Source organism: Strongylocentrotus purpuratus, unplaced genomic scaffold (genome assembly GCF_000002235.5).
Source record: "Strongylocentrotus purpuratus isolate Spur 01 unplaced genomic scaffold, Spur_5.0 spur5_scaffold_20, whole genome shotgun sequence".
Taxonomy (NCBI): domain Eukaryota; kingdom Metazoa; phylum Echinodermata; class Echinoidea; order Camarodonta; family Strongylocentrotidae; genus Strongylocentrotus; species Strongylocentrotus purpuratus.
Window position 1 is genome coordinate 46,124,302 of NW_022145606.1, and position 19,929 is coordinate 46,144,230.

At 40.1% G+C, this 19,929-nt stretch overlaps 1 protein-coding gene, 6 non-coding genes and 1 pseudogene across 7 annotated transcripts; all 8 read left to right on the forward strand.

Annotated features, from left to right (window-relative positions):
* The first annotated feature begins 6,536 nt into the window (after positions 1-6,536).
* Positions 6,537-13,416, forward strand: LOC579026 (40S ribosomal protein S11). The gene is made up of 4 exons (XM_003729142.3): positions 6,537-6,593; positions 9,217-9,339; positions 10,755-10,960; positions 13,236-13,416. The coding sequence occupies exons 1-4, from the start codon at positions 6,582-6,584 to the stop codon at positions 13,360-13,362; spliced, it is 468 nt and encodes a 155-aa protein (XP_003729190.1). The 5' UTR covers positions 6,537-6,581; the 3' UTR covers positions 13,363-13,416.
* On the forward strand, positions 7,585-7,673 carry LOC115927821. The gene has a single exon (XR_004065782.1). It is a non-coding gene; the product is annotated as a small nucleolar RNA SNORD35 (small nucleolar RNA).
* LOC115927822 lies at positions 10,310-10,397 on the forward strand. Its single transcript, XR_004065783.1, has one exon. It is a non-coding gene; the product is annotated as a small nucleolar RNA SNORD35 (small nucleolar RNA).
* Positions 12,184-12,271, forward strand: LOC115927818. Its single transcript, XR_004065779.1, has one exon. It is a non-coding gene; the product is annotated as a small nucleolar RNA SNORD35 (small nucleolar RNA).
* A 326-nt stretch (positions 13,417-13,742) lies between the features above and the next one.
* LOC764253 lies at positions 13,743-19,157 on the forward strand (annotated as a pseudogene).
* On the forward strand, positions 15,064-15,151 carry LOC115927817. The gene has a single exon (XR_004065778.1). It is a non-coding gene; the product is annotated as a small nucleolar RNA SNORD35 (small nucleolar RNA).
* Positions 15,889-15,976, forward strand: LOC115927819. The gene has a single exon (XR_004065780.1). It is a non-coding gene; the product is annotated as a small nucleolar RNA SNORD35 (small nucleolar RNA).
* On the forward strand, positions 17,861-17,948 carry LOC115927820. The gene has a single exon (XR_004065781.1). It is a non-coding gene; the product is annotated as a small nucleolar RNA SNORD35 (small nucleolar RNA).
* Positions 19,158-19,929: the final 772 nt, after the last annotated feature.

Consider the following 19,929-nt stretch of genomic DNA (forward strand, 5'->3'; position numbering starts at 1 on the left):
GGGGGGTAATATCAGGAGGGGGATGATTGTACAGGTCATCCCCCTACTTCAAACCAGGGGGGAAGCAGCCCCCCATCCCCCGGGATTTACGCCCCTGTGGTTCGTTGTCGGTTTGTTGTCGGGCTTGTTAGTGTCACTTACGTATTGGGGTTACAACATACAAAAAGAGCCCGAGGTCAATTATGGAATTATGTAGTCTTACTCTTCTAGAAAAGATATTATACTCACCGTCTTCTAGCAGTGTCATAGCCATCAACAGACTGATCAGATGCTAAAAGAATCAAACAAACGATTTGAAAATGGTACATCGTCGAAATCCAAATTATATTCTCTCTATTCTTTAGATAGCAAAGTTGGTATGTAGGTGGAGGGGGGGGGGGGGGTGTTTAGATGTATATATCTCTATTATATTATTCACTTTGAAATCATCAAAATCATTGCCTTCGTATGCATGTCATGTTTCAACGTTTCACCTTGGTTTCCTAAGGGTGTCACGAAATCCTAATCTGCAGAAAAACTTCTACAATTAGTACATTTGGAGGAACTATCGTTTATTGTCATGTAAATATACTTTTTCCACCAAAAAAGTGTTTTGTCCACTTCATTCCTCTCGACGTCTTAAATGGCTAACTGGCAATAATTGCAATAATAGCAATGAACGATTTCCTGCAATTTGTCCCTTACGAGATAATGTTTTTTTGTTGTTGGTTCCTTTCATCCAAATAATTATGAGAATATCTTGACTTGACCATTTAACAACCTTATTGATACCAGGAATTTCTATCAGACAAAGGTCGTAACATCAAGAGATTTTCATTTTTGGATGTCGTAAGGAACAAGTTTCGCGTAATCGCCGCAATATCGATACCGATGTGGCGATCTGAAGATACGTAAGTAAATTAGACCTAATTATATTTACTAATGACGAAATTCCTAGCGCAAACAAATGAAAGAAGACAGCATTACCGAGGTAAACATGATCCTGATGATAAAGACGATCTTTATCGTCATTGGTCACTGAGAATGAGAGGGTTAAAAAGATCCGTAGCCGAATAATCTCGAACAGACTGTTAGCAGGAGGGTGATTTGAAGAGTGTTTAGGTCTGGCAGCCTAGAAATACTTTTCTTTTTATATGAGATATGGAACCAGATTTTGATGTAAGCAGGCAAATCTAGAAAGCGTGAGAATGGATCCCCGTGGAAACAATGGACGTTGATTGCAAGCAACTGATACATGAGAAAGGTAAATGGCCTATTTTTGTTTTGTCTGCGCGAAGCTGCCTCTTCCAGGCAACCACGGCATTACAACTGGGATAATAAATATTTTCAAATGTGAATTAAAATATTGCATGCAAAGTAAACATAATATTTATGGACCCCATTAAATAACAAGTGTCGCCAATGATGTTCATGCCTTGGCAAACGGTTGGGGGTAATAACAATGCAAAGCATACTTTGCTGAAACGTTGTCATGGTAGTATTAAGCCAGATAAAATTTCAGCCATGTCAGATTCGTAAGCACAGTGTATATGATCATCACGATGTTATTTTATATAAACAAGTATTCCTTCTTTGAGTCACGATCAGTGCAATATAATGGGACCATTAAAGTGGAAGTTCACTCTGACACAGGGGCGTGCGCAGGATTTTTTCAAGGGGGGGGGGGGGGGGGGGGGGGGGGGGGGTAAGCGGACATTTTTTTTTTTTTTGTCTCAAAAATTTCAAAATTTGACATTTTTTTACGTATGGGGGGGGGGGGGGGGGGTAAGGTCACCTTATTTAGTATAATTTTTTTTTTTTTTTTTTTTTTTTTTTAATAAAAAAACAAAACAAAAAAAAAAAACAAAGGGGGGGGGGGTTTAGGTTTTTTTTAGGGGGGTTTACATACATTAAAATACCAAAGGGGGGGGGGGTTTCAACCCCCAAAACACCCCCTGCGTACGCCCCTGCTCTGACATTAAGATTATTAATTATCTTTCTCCCCTTCTCTCCCAAGATTTCGATCTCTATCTCTCTCTCTCTCATTTCACCTGCCCTCTCCGCTCTTCTCTTCTCTCCCCTTTAATCTCTCTCTCTCTCTCTCTCTCTATCTCTTTCGCTTCATTTCTCCCATGGGCTTGTTAAGGACGAAAGTACGCCATCAACAACGGATGAAGATGTGCGTTATACGAACAGTGCATAATTGTGTAACGCCCAATGTACACGAGGCGTTATTTGTGTACGCGCCTGATAGTTATATAAACAGATAATTTCCACTACAAAACTTTAGGAATTGTATTTGTCATATATTATATATTTGAAAGTTGTGTAACGATTCAAGCTCTATTTGCTTATGTTTCATCACCTTTGTGTGTTCATTCTTCAAACTGTATATTAGTTGCAACTTGTCTTTGATATTGTTATATTCTTTTTTTTTCACGTGAAGTTAATTCAAATGGATTGTGAAATTGAAAATGATTTGTTATACTGTATTAATTTTTCATGTTAACTTCAATGAAATGTGAAATTGTGAACATGCATAAATAAATTTTTAAAAATTAAAAAAAAAAAGAAAAAAAAAAAAAAAAAAAAAAATATATATATATATATATATATAAGCCCTTTTGCTATCTAGACAGAGAGTTAGTTCATCAAGGGATCGAGCCTATATAGCCAAGAGGGAAGCAGACAAAATCAGATCGAGAAGCAAGTTGAGATGAAATCGAACGAAAATAAGGAAGTTATGATCACTATAGGAATGGGCTCTTCAGGCGCGGATCCAGGATTTTCCAATACGGGGGGCCGGAAATTTGAAAATTGCGCAGACAGTTTTTCAACTCAACATACCGATACTGACAAGGTCATATTAGAAGCACCATACCGGTATTTTTTTTGACATTTTCATCGGGGGGGGGGGGGGCTGAAGCCTCTTGCCCGAAAAAGTAATTTTCTGGTTTCACAATTCGTTTAGTGAGCGAAGCGAGCGAGCAAAAATTTGAGGATAATATGTATTTTGTGAAAGTGTTATTTATCACCAAAATATATGAGAAAAGATATAACAAATTCATATTCGGGCAGCTCGCTGTCCCCTCCCCCCCCCCCCATTACGCGCGAAGCGCAGAAGCTTTAATGTTTATGAAATTATTAGAGAAAGAAGAGGATTCGTTGTACCGTTCTCGGTTGTTAATCATTGTCTGAATTCAGTTTCCATCCCCCCTCCCGCGCGAAGCGCGGAAGCTTTGACGTTTCATTAAATCATTAAAGAAAGAGTACCGTTCTCGACTCTTAATCCTTGTCTGAATTGAGTCCCCCCCTTCCCTCTCCCTTGCGAAGCGCGGAAGCTTTGACGTTTCATTAAATTATTAGAAGAAGACGATTTGTTGTACCGTTCTCGATTCTTAATCATTATCTGAATTTAGTTTCCATACCCCCTCCGTTCGTTGTTCCGTTCTCGGTTCTTAATCATTGTCTGAATTCAGTTTCACCCCTCCGCGCAAAGCGCAGAAGCTTTGACGTTTTATTGAATTATAAGAGAAAGAAGATAATTTGTTGTACCATTCTCGACTCTTATTCCTTGTCTGAATTCAGTTTTCCCCTCCCGCGCAAAGCGCGGAAGCTTTGACTTTTCATAGTTTAATGAAATTATTAGAGAAAGAAGATAATTCGTTGTTCCATTCTCGACCCTCAATCCTTCTCTGAATTGAGTTCCCCCTCTCCCGCGTGAAGCGCAAAAGTTTAAAGTTTCATTAAATTATTAGAGAGAGAAGACGATTCGTTGTTCCGTTCTCGGTTCTTAATCATTGTCTGAATTCAGTTTCACCCCTCCGCGCAAAGCGCAGAAGCTTTGACGTTTAATTGAATTATAAGAGAAAGAAGATAATTTGTTGTACCATTCTCGACTCTTATTCCTTGTCTGAATTCAGTTTTTCCCCTCCCGCGCAAAGCGCGGAAGCTTTGACTTTTCATAGTTTAATGAAATTATTAGAGAAAGAAGATAATTCGTTGTTCCATTTTCGACCCTCAATCCTTCTCTGAATTGAGTTCCTCCCTCTCCCGCGTGAAGCGCAAAAGTTTAAAGTCACTGAGTAGTCGGCTCTCATGGGGAATTCGACACCGTTCGGGTGTTTACCCAATAACAGGTGTTGTCAATCACCAGGGTTAGCCTTGAGTTTTATGACCATTGGACCTTATGTAATGCTTTGATTTGCCCGAAGACTCTCGAGCTCTCCGAGAGATTAGGGGGTAATTCTTGACTGGACTATGGGTTTGCTGTGTGCAAATTTGTACCCCCATTAATGGTATTTCCACCAAGTCTGGTGTCAGCGAATTATGGCCTTCTGCACATGGAAACTGGCGATCCACTCCCTTTAACGTTTCATTAAATTATTAGAGAAAGAAGACGATTCGTTGTACCGTTCTCGATTCTTAATCAATGTCTGAATTCAGTTTCTATACCCCCTCCCGCGCGAAGCGCGGAAGCTTTGACGTTTCATTAAATCATTAGAGAAAGAGTACCGTTCTCGACTCTTAATCCTTGTCTGAATTGAGTTCCCCCCCCCCCTCTCCCTCGCGCGAAGCGCAGAAGCTTTGACGTTTCATTAAATTATTAGAGAAAGAAGATGATTCGTTGTTTCATTCTCGACTCTAAATCCCTGTCTGAATTCAGTTTTCCTCCTACCGCGCGTAGCGCGTAAGCTTCTGACGCTTCATTAAATTATGAGAGAAAGAAGATGATTCGTTGTCTCATTCTCGATTCTTAATCCTTGTTTGAATTCATTTTCCACCTTCCGCGCGAGGCGCGGAAGCTCTGACCTTTTTATTTTAATGAAATTATTAGAGAAAGAAGATAATTCGTTGTTCCATTTTCCGACTCTTAATCCTTCTCTGAATTCAGTTTTCCCCTCCAGCGCAAAGCGCAGAAGCTTAACGTTTCATTAAATTATTAGAGAAAGAAGATGATTTGTTTTCCCGTTTTAGACTTGTCAAAAATGTTTCTTTGTCTGCTCCTTTTTCCGTCCTATGTCCTTTTACTGCCCCTACCGCCCCTAGCTATGCATGCTTTAAAGGGAAAATGAAACAATCATGATTGTGATAGCATACAATTAGGTCAGTAGAAATGAAAGGGGAAAAAGATCTATGTATACACCAACCATGAAATAATCGCGACCGGGAGCGTCATATCTTAGTTTTGTGTTTATCGGGCGAGGGCCGGAGCGGAGCGACCAACCGAGATTTTGCAATGCAGATTGCTGAAATTATGCATTCTAGAAAATCCTTTAGTCCAATATGTACGTTCTTTCCGCTACATATATATTTCTTTCTAGCTATATATCTAAATTTCCGGGGGGACGTGTCTCTCTATCGGGCCCAGGATCGCTGCCGCTGTCCATTATCACTACCTACATGAATTCAAAATAAGCACAAGCGAGTTGGTATGAGCTGAATCCAAATGAAGGGCAAAATAAGAGTTGTGAAGCGGCCCTACCGTTAATTTAAAATTTGACTGTTTAGTATATAGCTTCTATTTGAAAGACATCCAAACCATTGTGCCCTTTTCAATTTTTTTCAAAAAGCAGGGGCTGTTTGTAACGTTTAACTTTGAATCCGTGGCTCGAGATTTTATGCGGCCGGCCCGGCCCCCTCTATTCAATAACGTTTCCCATTGCCTTCTGGAATGACCCCAAATCTCCCGATTACAGTTTTTCCCTTATTCGTCGTTACTGTCACTTAGCGCCATTTCCTTGTCTTTCCCCCTTTCTCATCCGACTTTTCTCTTCCCCTTCCCACCCCCCACCCCCCCCCCCCCAACCACTCGGTGTTATCTAGGGTATGCGCATGTATGTTCCCTCTCTTAGTTTGAAAGCACCCCTTTATCTTCGGTGTGTAGAGACAGTGCGGGCCGGATTTGTGTGTATTACGGGCCGGACTTTGTTGCGTGAAAAGTAACCCTTTATCGGAAATTTTGGGAACACAAAATCGGTCCCTCCGACCCCGGAGTGGGAGTGAGGTGGGGGGGGGGATCTTCTTCTTTTTTTCTTTCTCTCTTTCTCTCTCTTCTTTCTTTTCTCTTCTCTTTTTTTCTTCTCTTCTCCTTTCTTTTTTTTTTCTCTTTTTTTTTGCGCCGCCAATAGGGGGGGGGGGGGCCGCGGCCGTTTCGGCCCCCCCCCTGGATCCGCCACTGCTCTTTGAATTGGCTAAATCGGTAATGTCTTTGTAAATGTATGTCGGACAACTAATTGTCCCATTTGTTCCAAAACACAAAATGACAAAAGAGAAATTTTACACGACAAACGGGCGAGTTATTATCCGCGACTACGTCAATCCACTGACCACCTGCCAATTTGTGATTTGCATAGACTTGGTTATCTAATATTCCATACATAAGGTATGGAATATGGAATATCAGATCCCCAAGTCTATTCATAACTTGCTTATGATTTGTAAGATTTATTTTAAATTTTGTTATTTTTGTTTGTTTCGAGAGCGAGTGCAGTGGACTAGCCGTATCATTGTAGGAGTCTACTGTACTTTGAGTGGAAAAACAAGTGCTCCCTCTCAGTTCAAAATGTTACAATCTCTTCCGGCCTCTTTTGCCTTTCAACATGGCTGACCAGGTGCGTGTGGAAAAAATGTTCATTGAGAAAATGTCAAAAATAAGTTATTTCTTCCTCCTTTACTACCAATATGAAATTTTGATATGGTACATGAGAATAAAAAGGTCATATATTTCTTAAGTAGAGTTGGTCGGATGCAAGTTAGCGTGATAAAAATACGTTTTGCCGTTATGGCAGCGCCGGTGAAAGAGGCTTGTGTCCGTATGTGTAACGGCATTGAGCAGCATGTGCATGCGCGTGTGAGAGACGTTGGTGCTGAATGCATTGGTCGCGAGAACTGTCGGCGCAGCATAGCTGTGTGTATGTCGCCATGTCAGATGTTGCGAATAAGTCGACAGAAGCTAGAAGTGAGAAATGAATGAGAGTGGCTAGATGAAATGGGTGTTTAATTAAATAAGACTAGCCTAGAGAAGGGGGCATTTGAATAAGCCCACAGCCACAACTTTGATTTTTCCAACTCTTTAATTTCTATTCATCTGATTTCATTTCATTTATCAACCAATTTTTGGCGCTAATTCAAAATCATATCCATACTTTGATCCATAACTCCGGCGTCGAGATACTCTGCTAAAACATACCCAAAATCAACTAAATCTTCATCAATTGTTCAGATAATGGTCATGATTTAAAATTTGATGTGTTTCTTACCTGTTTCGTGTCAATTTTCTTATCTTTTTTTAAAGTATTTCACCTCAAAACAAAGACTTAGGAGTCTATATTTTAATACACACTTTCTCACATGTCTCGAGGCAAACCGCTGCACAATACAAATTGCATTTTATCTAGCGTACCGTCAGTGCAGAGCTATCATTTTGAAATGATTTTCAGTAACATTTTGTTTTTCATAAGTGAAGCTTTACAACAAAATATGAATCGATGAATGTCTCCTTCAGTAGTCTGTAGACTAGACACTTGCCCAGATTTATATAGACAAGTCCAAACCTAAAATAAATGAAATAAAATGGAATTCAAATTTCATGTGGTTGATGATTGCAAATGATGTTTTCTCACGATGGTCTACATAGCCCTATCATTAGGGATTGCTGATACTGCTTCAAAGCACTTCACTGATGCAATTATCACCACAATTTTTATCCATTTTCTTTTCTTTCTTTTTTTTTTTTTTTTTTTGGGGGGGGGGGGGGTAAAATAAACATTTCTGGTCTTCTTTATTTCTTCATAATAATATATCGGTAATCATTTTCAGCATTTGCCTCCATTTCTGGAGGGATATAGGTCTACATGTTTTTTTTTTTCTTATACCTGTAAACTAGGCCTGAGTCGAAACGGGTCCCTGCCCGGGCTCCGACCGTCGAGCTGAAACCCGGTTTTTGGTTTTCGGGTTTCAGGTTTTTCAAAATTAAATTTCACACTGATATTTTGAAATATAGAACTAAAAATGTGCAATTCACAAACTTATATTTCAATATAATAAAATAAATATGCTTTAGAAATAAATGGATATTGTTTCAGTTGACGGTAGGTGTTTTTATTGCTCTAAAATTGAGGCTGCAAGAAAGGAATTACGCTTTGTGCGTGGCACCTAGTGCGTTCAGAAATGGAAGTGGAAATATGACCCACTGAAGACAGCAAGTTAAGAAAGCCCCACACACAAGACTGATCAGACTATTACAATTAAATCGTAATACTAAAAGGCATTAATTTAATTGTCAAAATATGTCCACAACATAATGGTTTACCCTTGATAGTTTGATGAAGGAAAATAAATTAAAGCTCTTGAAATAACATCGAAGTGCCTTTCGTTGGTTGAAATGTGAAATTTTTAGGGGGGGGGGGGGGTTGTATCTGAGAATTTAATTAGCCCCTAAAGAATGTAATCAGTCTCATATTTTGTGTAGTGTCCAAACAGTGTATTCAGTGAATGGTAGGCTATTATGGATTTTTAGGCCTCGTTCAGATATGGCAATGTTATTTTTAAGCCAACCAAATGTGTAAAATGCTTCATATTCCTGTGTCTTAAAACACAGTGCAGTGAATATGGGCAGGACCTTGTTGCGTGCAATTGCTATTAATTTACATGTATAAAAGGAAAAAGTAGCTGTTTACCTTGCAGGGAAAAAAATATTTAAACAATGTCGGGGGCCACTTTTCAAGTTTGCTTGCATGAAAATAACTCTTGAATTTGTTTTGCATTGAACTCTATGCACATTTGGGGGGGCTCTTTTATGACTTTCGGGGCTAATTCGCCCCGAGCCCCGTGTATTTTTTCCCTGATACCTTGTCATATCTGAACTAGCCTGTAGTGTAGTGTGAAAGATGCCCAGGGCTTCAGGGAATTTTGCTTATCATGAAATGCTAGGCTATGATTTTTACCCATCTCTCACTAACATTGTGACTGGGCTGTGAGCTACCTTTCAAAACAGAAACTTTGGCTTGCGTGAAATGTTCATGAATATTTGCATATGGTTATGAGTTGTGACTAGCGAAAGCTTCATACCCCCAAAATTGAGTCTCTGTTTATGGAACTCTGAATGTTTGCAGTTGTCAATTTTCTTGGTTGTACAGTGTTGCCGCATTAAAGTTTTGGGCAACGATGTTTTCATTTTCTGTTATACCCTGTTCTGTTTTTGCTGAAGTCTTTCTCTCTTTTCTCTTGCTTTAGTCGGAGAGGGCGTTTCAGAAGCAACCAACTGTGTTCCAGAACAACAAGCGGCTGTTGGCCAGCAACAAGAAGGCTAACAGGCTCGTCCGCAATGTTGGTCTTGGATTCAAGACTCCTGCTGAGGTAGGTTCAGAGCATAAGCAGCAAAAAAAAAGAGTTATGAAAAATATGAGTAAGAAAGCAGTTAAACCTAGCAATTTCATCTACAAAAAAGTGCTGGTAAAACCTACTGTGTTCTAAACAAGTGGCTGATAGCCAGCAACGGGAAGACTAACATGTTTATCCACAACATTGCTCTGCATTCAAACTCCTGCTGAGGAAGGTTCAAAAGCAACAACATACATGTGAAAGGGGGTGGGGGCGTGGGGTCTTGGGACGCTAATATTTCTCCTTTCGATTAAATGCAAGTTTTTTTTCCTCAGAAGTTGTGCTTAGGTATCAGGGGCGGATCTAGCTTTTTGCTAAGGGGGGGGTTGACCAAAATAATGACGATGCGGAGCATCGTCCACGAGCCGCAAAGCGGCGAGCCGATTTTTTTTTGGGGGTGTTTATTTGAACCCCGTAAGTGATGTTTTCCTGGCATCTATTATTAACACAATGGAGACCATAAAAAGCAGTGCATGATAACGTCTTTTTAAATCAAGTAACAGTTTAATACATAGTTATATCCAGAGTTATCATGTGTTTGGTTAAGTTACCAGATGAGTTGAATATCTTCTCACAATATTTGCACTTGAAAGGGTTTCTCTCCAGCGTGCGTTCTTTTTTCTTTCTTTTTTTCTTTTTTTTCCCTTTTTTTTTTTTTTTTTTTTTTTTGGGGCCGCCCAAGGGGGGGGGGTTGCAACCCCCCCAACCCCCCCCCCCTGGATCCGCCACTGGGTATTTAATTTTGAATTGAGTTTTTGTTTAAATAAAATGGAAACAAGGGTCTAGTGTACATGAAACCCCACGATTGTATTCCTTATCTCTTGAAAAATCAAGTTTGTGAAGAGCTGGCATGGAAGTTCATCTGTTTTGATGATACACATGATAGAGAAGCTGTAGTGTAAAATTTCCTTCAACATTTTCCATGGACACTCCATGAGCGGAAGATTGCACATGATGTTTCTCACGATGGTCTTCATATTCCCTTATATCAGGGATGCTGACAATGCTTTTAAGCACTTCACTGATGTAATCTTCCCCTAAAAATTTATCAAAGGTCAAAAGGAACAAAATATATAATGGTCCTTAGGCAGTGCCAGGTGTCACCTTGCTTCTTTCAATGGTCACTTGTCTTTAAAGTTTTGACTCGGCCCTAGATATTCACTACTCATATTAGGACAAACATAATTTCATACATGTAGTATTCTAGGTGGAATTTAGTTCATTCTTCATAACTTTTCACAAGTCAAATTGTTCCTAAGTCTGTCAATTTTATTGACCAAACTATGCAAAACATGTGTTATTTATAAGTCCGAAATTAAAGTATTTATTGCGGTCCCAACAGACTTGACTTTTGCAGAGTTAACTGTAGTTTATTTAATTTTCCTCCCCAGGCTCGCGATGGCCACTACATCGACAAGAAGTGCCCTTTCACTGGCAACGTTCACATCCGCGGGCGAATCCTGACCGGTGTCATCACCAAGATGAAGATGCAGAGGACAATTGTCATCAGGCGTGACTACCTCCACTACATCAAGAAGTACAACCGATTTGAGAAGAGGCACAAGACTATGTCTGTCCATCTCTCACCCTGCTTCAGGTAAGCCCTTCAATGTTTTTATGCCAGTGCATGAACTTCAGAACATACTTGGTGTTTTTACCAAGGATGGGGTGTTTGGAAACTTGGGCGTGCAACACCATGTCTAACCATCTCTCCCTCTGCTTTGGGTAAGCCCCAAAATGTTTCTCGCCAGTGCTTTACGGATTTGGTCACTTACAGCCAGACGCTAGGTTTTGTCTTAACCCTATTTAGCCCGGGGGGGGGGGGGCTTCAGAAGCCCCCCCCCTCGACATTTTTCGCGATAATTTTTTAACGCAAGAAAATCTTGCACTGAAATTTTGTGACTTTTTTCTTTCGAGTCTTGCGCATCTTTTGAAAGAAATTTTTCGAAAATCGGACCTACCATTACAAAGTCACGTGTCCTTTTGTCTTTGCATGTCAGCCCGAAAATCGCTCATTTTTGTGATTTGTGTACAAAACATATGGAAATCTCATTTTTCGAATAAAGAGAAAAACATTGGTTATTTGGTCTTGTTTATAGTTTAGGGTGTTTATTTTGGGGTCAAAATAGTTGAATGATAGTTAGAAATGATATAAAACAACAAAAACAATAAAATACATAAGTTAAAAAAACAAAGAAATACATAAGAAATTATCAAAACAATAGATAACATAAGGAATAACCCTGGTTTTTAAATTTTTTGTGTTGTATTATTATTCCAAATGGTCTAACAAATATATGTAGTGAGAAAGAATGCCTAAATATGAATAATGTCTGATTTATGGGCAAAAATGTGAATTTGATGACCTTATTTGCATAAATTACCATAAATATGCAAATGAGTGAGTTATTCAAAAAATTGAAATTACCATAGTATTCTATACACTTCACTTGACATGTATGCAAATTTTCGCGGCGATCGGTCGTTTCACGGGCCGAGATCATAGGGGGGCCTGAGAAGCCCCCCCCTGGGCTATGCAGTTTCAAAATAGCCCGGGCTAAATAGGGTTAAGTCCAAAACAGGTTTTGACAAACTAAGTTGTCTGAGCTCCAAGATGTCCTTTTCATAATTTCTCTCAGTTTAGACAAACTAAAAAAAACACCCTAAATTGAAGTTAACTATTGAGACAAAAACCAGGCTGACTTGTTACATTTACTGAACAACAAAAATTGTTACCCCGAATGGCCAAGTATCGGTTGATGTGGGATCGGTTATGTCAATGTGACCACTGTATTACACATTGACAGGTTGATGGAAGATTGCACATGATGTTTCTCACGATGGTCTTCATATTCCCTTATATTAGGGATGCTGACAATGCTTCAAAGCACTTCACTGATGCAATCTTCTTTTCCCATTCACCCATTCTCATAAGTACATAATCATGAGTATTACTAGATGGGGATAGAACACCCTCCCCCCCCCCCCCCCCCCTCCCCACCTATAGTATATAGAGCAGGGATAGTATCATTAATGGAAGTCATGCCCATGCAGCGGTCAAATTCTGAAGCTCTGTGGATTGACTTTTGAACGCATGTACATACTTATAATTACTGTTTTGTTTTTAGCCCCACTGTCCTACAGCTACTTGCTCCCTCTAGATAGAAAACTTCACCAATCGGTGCCTGTTGGTCCCCCATGATCCTCTTTTTCTTATGTTAGTTGAGAGCTGAGTCACTGAGATAGCCACCTGTCAGTGACCTCGCTGTGGGGTCTAATCCCTTCTGGCCCAGTAGTGGCCCAGTAGTGGCCCAGTAGTATTGAGGGTCTTTATAGACCGTCGATACTACTGGGCCAGAAGGGATTAGACCACACAGCAAGGTCACTGACAGGTGGCTATCTCGTAACTCAGCTCTCTACTAACACAAGAAAAAGAGGATCATGGGGGACCAACAGGCACCTATTGGGGAAGTTTTCTATATAGAGGGAGCAAGTAGCTACAAGTAGGACAGTGGGGCTTTAATAGATCTACGTGAACTTGAATTTGTGTCAAAATTATCTCTCCAAATATGCTATGGACCCCTTTTAATAGTTGTCCTTCAGGTATCAGAATTTTCAGATATTTCTCATATTTTTGTCTTCAAAAGGGAAATCAAAAGCTTTTCTGAACCCCTTCTCTATGGCAGAAATTGTTCTTACATGAAGTTGGACTGCCCTACATTGATAACAAAAATGTTGTACTGGGGTCATTTGAAGGACCGGTAGGTCCTAACGAAACTTAGTCTCATTAGCAGTCATGTCCTTCATATGCGTTTGTGAATAATTATCAAAATCTCTTGTTTCTTTTGTCCTTTTCTGCTCTGTCAACACAGGGACACCAAGACCGGAGACATCGTGACCGTAGGTGAATGTCGCCCTCTCAGCAAGACCGTCAGGTTCAACGTGCTCAAAGTGACACAGGCCCCAGGCTCTGCTAAGAAGCAGTTTGCCAAGTTCTAAAACTGTCCGGAGACAATTTGGAGGGAATGTACAAATAAATTCACATCGCATCAACATGCATTGTCATTTGCATCATTTTGTTGTGTTGTGCTATGGAGCCCATGTTAAGGAATTTTAAAATGGTTACATGTGAATATTGAGATTTTTTAATTTGTTCATGAGAAGAGAGAGTGAGAGAGGGAGAGAGAAGAGACATGGACAAAAAAGGATGAATGAGATGGAGAGAAAAGCGATTAAGATAAGTAGATGTAGGAGAAAGATGGACAGAGAAACAGAAGAAAAGGGGGGGGGGGGGTGGGTGAGAGAGAAGAGAGAGAGAGAATGAAAGGGAGATGGACAGAAAAAGAGAGCAAGGATGAGAGAGAGAATGAAAGGGAGATGGACAGAAAAAGAGAGCAAGGATGAGTGAGAGAGAAGAGAGAGAGAGAATGAAAGGGAGATGGACAGAAAAAGAGAGCAAGGACGAGTGAGAGAGAAGGAAGAGTGAGCCAAGAAAGGGGGAATGAAAAGATGAACAGAAAAAGAGAGACGGAAACTGAGGCAGAGTGAGTGAGAGAAAGATGAAAAAATTAGAGCGAGAGATATAAAAGAAAGCGGGAGAGAGAGGAAGAGGAAGCGCATCAGAACGAGCATGTTCTACACGTACAGTGGGATCAGCTCGACTCTATTTCTATTAACCTCTTAACATTTTTTTTTTCTTCTTCACTCTCTTCTATCCTCAATACACAAGCGATATAAACCTCCTCGTGAAGATGAGGTTTTCATCCCCCCCCCCCCTCTTTCTGATTTTGTTTCAGTCTTTTCTTTTGCTTTAGACGGAGATGGCGTTTCAGAAGCAACCTACTGTGTTCCAGAACAACATGAAGGCTAACAGGCTCGCCCGCAACGTTGGTCTTTGATTCAAGACTCCTGCTGAGGTAGGTTCAGAGCATAAACAGCAACAAATACACTTGTCAAAATGATAAGGGGGGGGGGGGAGGGTTTGGACAAGAGTAAAGCTAAGAGTAAAAAGAAATATGAGAGAAGTGAGCAGTTTTGTTCAGCCCGGGTAATGTCAACAACAACAAAAATAGTGCTGGTACAAACTCGCTGTGTTCTAAACAAGAAAGCCAACAGGCTCGTCCATAACATCAGTCTGGCGTTCGCAGTGGCGGATCCCCCCCTGGGAATTTTTTCTGGTAAAAAACACGTGATTTTTAGTTTTTTTGGGGGGATGGGCCCCCCCCCCCCCCCCCCCCCCCCCCCCCCCCCCCCCCCCCACTGAGCGACTCTTCGGCCGGCGTGATTTTCAAATTTCGGGAGCATAAAAAAATTAAAAAGTTGTCCCCTACCCCTGAGAAATCCTGGATCCGCGCTTGGGCGATCGAGACTCGTGCTAGGGAAGGTTCAAAAGCTGCAACGACAAAAAAGTGAATAAGGTGGGGGGAGGTTGGGAGGCTTAAAATTTTCCGTGCAATTTACTGCCGTTTATTTGAGAAGCTGTGTCTAGTTATTTTATTTTGAATTTAGTATTTTTTAAATAGAATGTAAGGAAAGTGTGAAAGAAAGCCCACTGTTATCCTTATTCTGTGAAAAATAAAGTTTGTGAAGAGCTGCCGTGAAATTTCATCTGTTTTGATGATACACATGATAGAGAAGCTGTAGCATAAAATTTTCTTAAACTTTTGTCTAAAGACGCTCCATGACTAACGAGTGGAAGATTGCACATGATGTTTCTCACGATGGTCTTCATATTCCCTTGTTATGGGGATGCTGACAATGCTTCAAAGCACTTCACTGATGCAATCTTCCCCTCAAAACTTATCTGAAATCAAAAGGAACAAAATATATGGTCATGACTCACTGGGTAGTGGCAGGTGTTACAGTGCATCTGAAGTAAACAAATTTGCTTTTTTTCAAGTGTGACATGTCTGAACCGTTTTTACTTAGCCCTAGATAGAAACATACAAATGCTACTCATATTTGGACAAACATAACTACATACACGTAGGTGAAATACAGTTGACTCTTCATAACTCAAAGTCTCACAAGTCAAATTGTTCCTAAATCCCATCAATTTTTTTGACCGAACTATGCAAATTCCCAAGTCAAAGTATTTATAGAGATTCGACTTTTACAGTGGTAACTGTAGTTTATTTTATTTTCCTCGTCCCCAGGCTCGCGATGGCCACTACATCGACAAGAAGTGCCCTTTCACCGGCAACGTTCACATCCGCGGGCGTTCCTGACCGGTGTCATCACCAAGATGAAGATGCAGAGGTCTATTGTCATCAGGCCCGACTACCTACACTACATCAAGAAGTAGACAAAATTGGAGACTATGTCTGTCCATCTCTCACCCTGCCTTAGGTAAGCCCCACAATGTTTCTTGTCAGCGCATACAATTCTTGATGTTAAGACCAGGAATGGGATGTCCTAAAAAAGTCAAAAGGTATTCTAAAACCGGGAAACTTAGGCATGCAAGACCATGTCTGTACATCTCTCCCCCAGCTTTAGGTATTACACATCGACAGATAGATGGAAGATTGCACATGATGTTTCTCACGATGGTCTTCATATTCCCTTATATCAGGGATGCTGACAATGCTTCACAGCACTTCACTGATGCAATCTTCTTTTCCCATTGAACATTCCCATAAGTACTTCATCATGGCCGTCACTAAATTGGGGTATGACACCCCCCCCCCCCCCCCAAAAAAAAAAAATAGCTTGTAGAGTAAGAGTAGAGACAGTTGCATCACTTATGCAATCTTCCCCTCAATAACTTATCTGAAATCAAAAGGAACAAAATATATAATGGTCATTGAGTATAGTGTCGGGTGTTACAGTGCATTTAAGTACACACTTTCACTTTTTCAAGGGTTGCATGGCTTGTCTTTGGCCTTCGATAAATAGATATATATACAATATAGATGCGTACACTCCTCATATTTGGACAAACATGACTTCATACATGTAGGCAAAATACAGTTCACTCTTCATAACTCAAACTCTCACGAGCAAAATAATAAATGTTCATTGGGTAGTGGCAGGTGTTACAATGCATCTAAGTACACAATTTTTATGCCTCCGTTACGAAGTAGCCGGAGGCATTATGTTTTCGGGTTTTCTGTCCGTCCGTCCGTCCGTACGTCTGTACATACGTCTGTACGTCTCTCCCTCGTGATCGCGTTATCTGAAGAACCGATCGATGGATTCATGCCAAACTATGGTCATGTATGTATCTTGCAGAGCCGATGAACTGATTAGATTTTGGGGTCACGAGGTCAAAGGTCAAAGGTCACAGGGCTTATTATGTATGCAAAAACAGCTCGTGATCGCGTTATCTGAAGAACCGATTGATGGATTCCTGCTAAACTTTGGTCATGTATGTATCTTGCAGAGCCGATGAACTGATTAGATTTTGGGGTCACGAGGTCAAAGGTCAAAGGTCACAGGGCTTATTATGTATGCAAAAACAGCTCATGATCACGTTATCTGAAGAACCGATTGATGGATTCCTGCCAAACTTAGGTCATGTATGTATCTTGCAGAGCCGATGAACTGATTAGATTGTGGGGGTCACGAGGTCAAAGGTCACAGGGCTCATTATGAATGCAAGAACAGCTCGTGATCCCGTTATCTGAAGAACCGATTGATGGATTCCTGCCAAACTTAGATCATGTTTGTATCTTGCAGAGCCAATGAACTGAGTAGATTTTAGAGTCATGAGGTCAAAGATCAAATGGTCGTATGAGAAATTGCTTGTAATCACGATATTCTGAGAACCTGTTAATGGATTACAATTGAACTTGAATTTGAAAAATTTCTTCTGTTTTGGTTTGTAAAATTGCTCTATGACGGAGGCATCATTTTCGACTGCGCGCAGTTGAAGTTCCATCTAATTTTTCTTTTTTTTTCAAGGGTGACAAAGAAAGAAACATACATACGCTACTCATATTTGGACAAACATAACTACATACACTAACCGGTAGGTGAAATACAGTCAACTCTTTATCACTCAAAGTCTCACAAGTCCGATTGTCCCCAAGTCCATCAATTTTTGTGACCGAACTATGCAAATTCCCAAGAGTTAACTGTATTTTATTTTGTTTTCCTCATCCCCAGGCTTGCGATGGCCACAACATAGACAAGAGGTACCCTTTCACCCGCAACATTCACATCCGCGGGCGAATCCTGACCAGTGTCATCACCAAGATGAAGATGCAGAGGTCGATTGTCATCAGGCGTGACTACCTCCACTACATCAAGAAGTAGAACAGATTCGAGAAGAGGCACAAGACTATGTCTGTCTATCTCTAACCCTGCTTCAGGTAAGCCCTAAAATGTTTCTTGTCAGTGCATAACATTCTTTATGTTTAGACTATGCAGGGATGGATTGTCAGGTCCTAAAAATGTCAAAAGGTACTCTTAAACCCGGAAACTTACACATGCAAGACCCTGTCTGTACATCTCTCCTCAGCTTTAGGTATTACACATCGACAGGTTGATGGAAGATTGCACATGATGTTTCTCACGATGGTCTTCATATTCCCTTATATCAGGGATGCTGACAATGCTTCAAAGCACTTCACTGATGCAATCTTCTTTTCCCATTCACCCATTCTCATAAGTACTCAATCATGGGCTTCACTAGATGGGGGCACGGCACCTCCCCCACCATTCAGCAGTCAGATTCTTGAAGCTCTGTGGATTGACTCTTGACCACATGTGCATGCTTTTATCTATTTTTTTTTTATTGTCAGGATTTCATTTCTCAACTTTTAACCCTATCTTAACCAGTAGGGAAGGGGGGATCAATTTGACCCCCCCCCCGTAGTAAATTTTATATCGTGACTTCTCCAGAACTGCTGCAGATATAAAGTTTTCCTTCTATGACTTTTTTCTTTCGAGTCTTACGCATCTTTTGAAACATTTTTTTTGAAAATCAGACCTATAGTTATAAAGTCACGTGACCTTTTGTCTTTGCATGTCAGCCCGAAAAATCGCTCATTTTTGTGATTTGTGTACAAAACATATGGAAATACCATTTATTCTAAAAAAAGAGAGAAAACATTGGTTATTTGGTCTTGTTTAAAGTTTAGGTGTTTGTTTTGGGGTCAAAATAGTTAATTGTGGTTAGAAATAAAATTAAACAACAAAAACAATATAATACATAAGTTTAAAAAACAATGAAAGACATAAGAAATTATCAAAACAAGAGATAACATAAGGAATAACCTGGCTCTTCGAATTTTTTGTTGTATAATTATTTCAAATGGCCTAACAAATATATGTAGTGAAAAAGAATGCTTAAATATGAATCATATATGTTTGCATAAATTACCATAAATATGCAAATGAGTGAATTAAAAAAAAAAAAAATTGAAATTACTAGTATAGTATTCTATACACTTCACTTGACATGCATGCAATTCTCGCGGGGGTTGGCTGTGAAACGGCAGAAATCTTAGGGGGGGGGGGGGGGTCAAATTGCCCCCCCCCCCCCCCAGGTAAAAACCTGGTCTGAAATAGCCCGGTTAGAATAGAGTTGAACAAGGTATTAAAGGTCATTTGTAGTAGGTGCTAAGAATAACTTGGTCTTTTATTAATGCAATCATGTCCCTCATATTTAAATGTGAATAATTATCAAAATCTCTTTGTTTCTTTTGTCCTGTTCTGTTCGGTCATCACAGGGACACCAAACCCGGAGACATTGTGACTGTAGGTGAATGTCGCCCTCTCAGCAAGACCGTCAGGTTCAAAGTGCTCAAAGTGACACAGGCTCCGCTAAGAAGCAGTTTGCCAAGTTCTAAAACTGTCTGGAGATAATTTAGAGGGAATGTACAAATAAATTCACATCGCATCAACATGCATTGTCATTTGCATCATTAATTTTGTTTGTGTTGTGCTCTGAGGCCCATGTTAAGAAATTTAAAAAATGGTTAGATGTGAATATTGAGATATTTAAATTGTTCATGAGAAGAGAGAGAGAGAGAGAGAGAAAGAGAGATGGAAAAAAAGAAGGTGATAGAGATGGAGAGAAAAGCTATTGAGAGAAGTAGATGTAGGAGAAAGATGGATAGAGAAACAGAAGAAAGAGGGAGGGATAGACAGAAGAGATGACAAGAGAGAGAGAGAGAGAGAGAGAGAGAGAGAAGAAAGATTGAGACAAGTTGGGGGTAAAAGAAGAAACAGAGAATGGGAGACAGAGACTTGAGACAGTGTAAGTGCGAGAAAGATGACAAAATAAGAACGAGAGGTACATACAAGAAAGCAGGAGAGAGAGACAAAGAGGAAGAGCAAGGGAACAAGCGTTGTTCTACACGCACAGTGGGATCAGCTCTACTCTATTGCTATTAAAGGGCAAGTCCACTCCAAAAATAACTTCCTTTCAATAAGAGCAGAAAAATCGGACAAACCAATCAAAACAAGTTTGAGCGAAATCAGAAAACTAATAAGAAAGTTATGAATTTGTAACGACATGAAAAACTTTGAAAATCACAAGACAAATTGGCAACTCACTCATGAGTCTAATTCAAATTCATTTTGACCCGATCCCCAACATCACAAATCCTCTATGTGGGC

Coding starts and splice junctions, on each gene's coding strand:
- LOC579026 (XM_003729142.3), top strand. Junction 9,340..10,754: donor GATTCAAGACTCCTGCTGAG/GTAGGTTCAGAG, acceptor TTTCCTCCCCAG/GCTCGCGATGGCCACTACAT. Junction 10,961..13,235: donor CATCTCTCACCCTGCTTCAG/GTAAGCCCTTCA, acceptor CTGTCAACACAG/GGACACCAAGACCGGAGACA.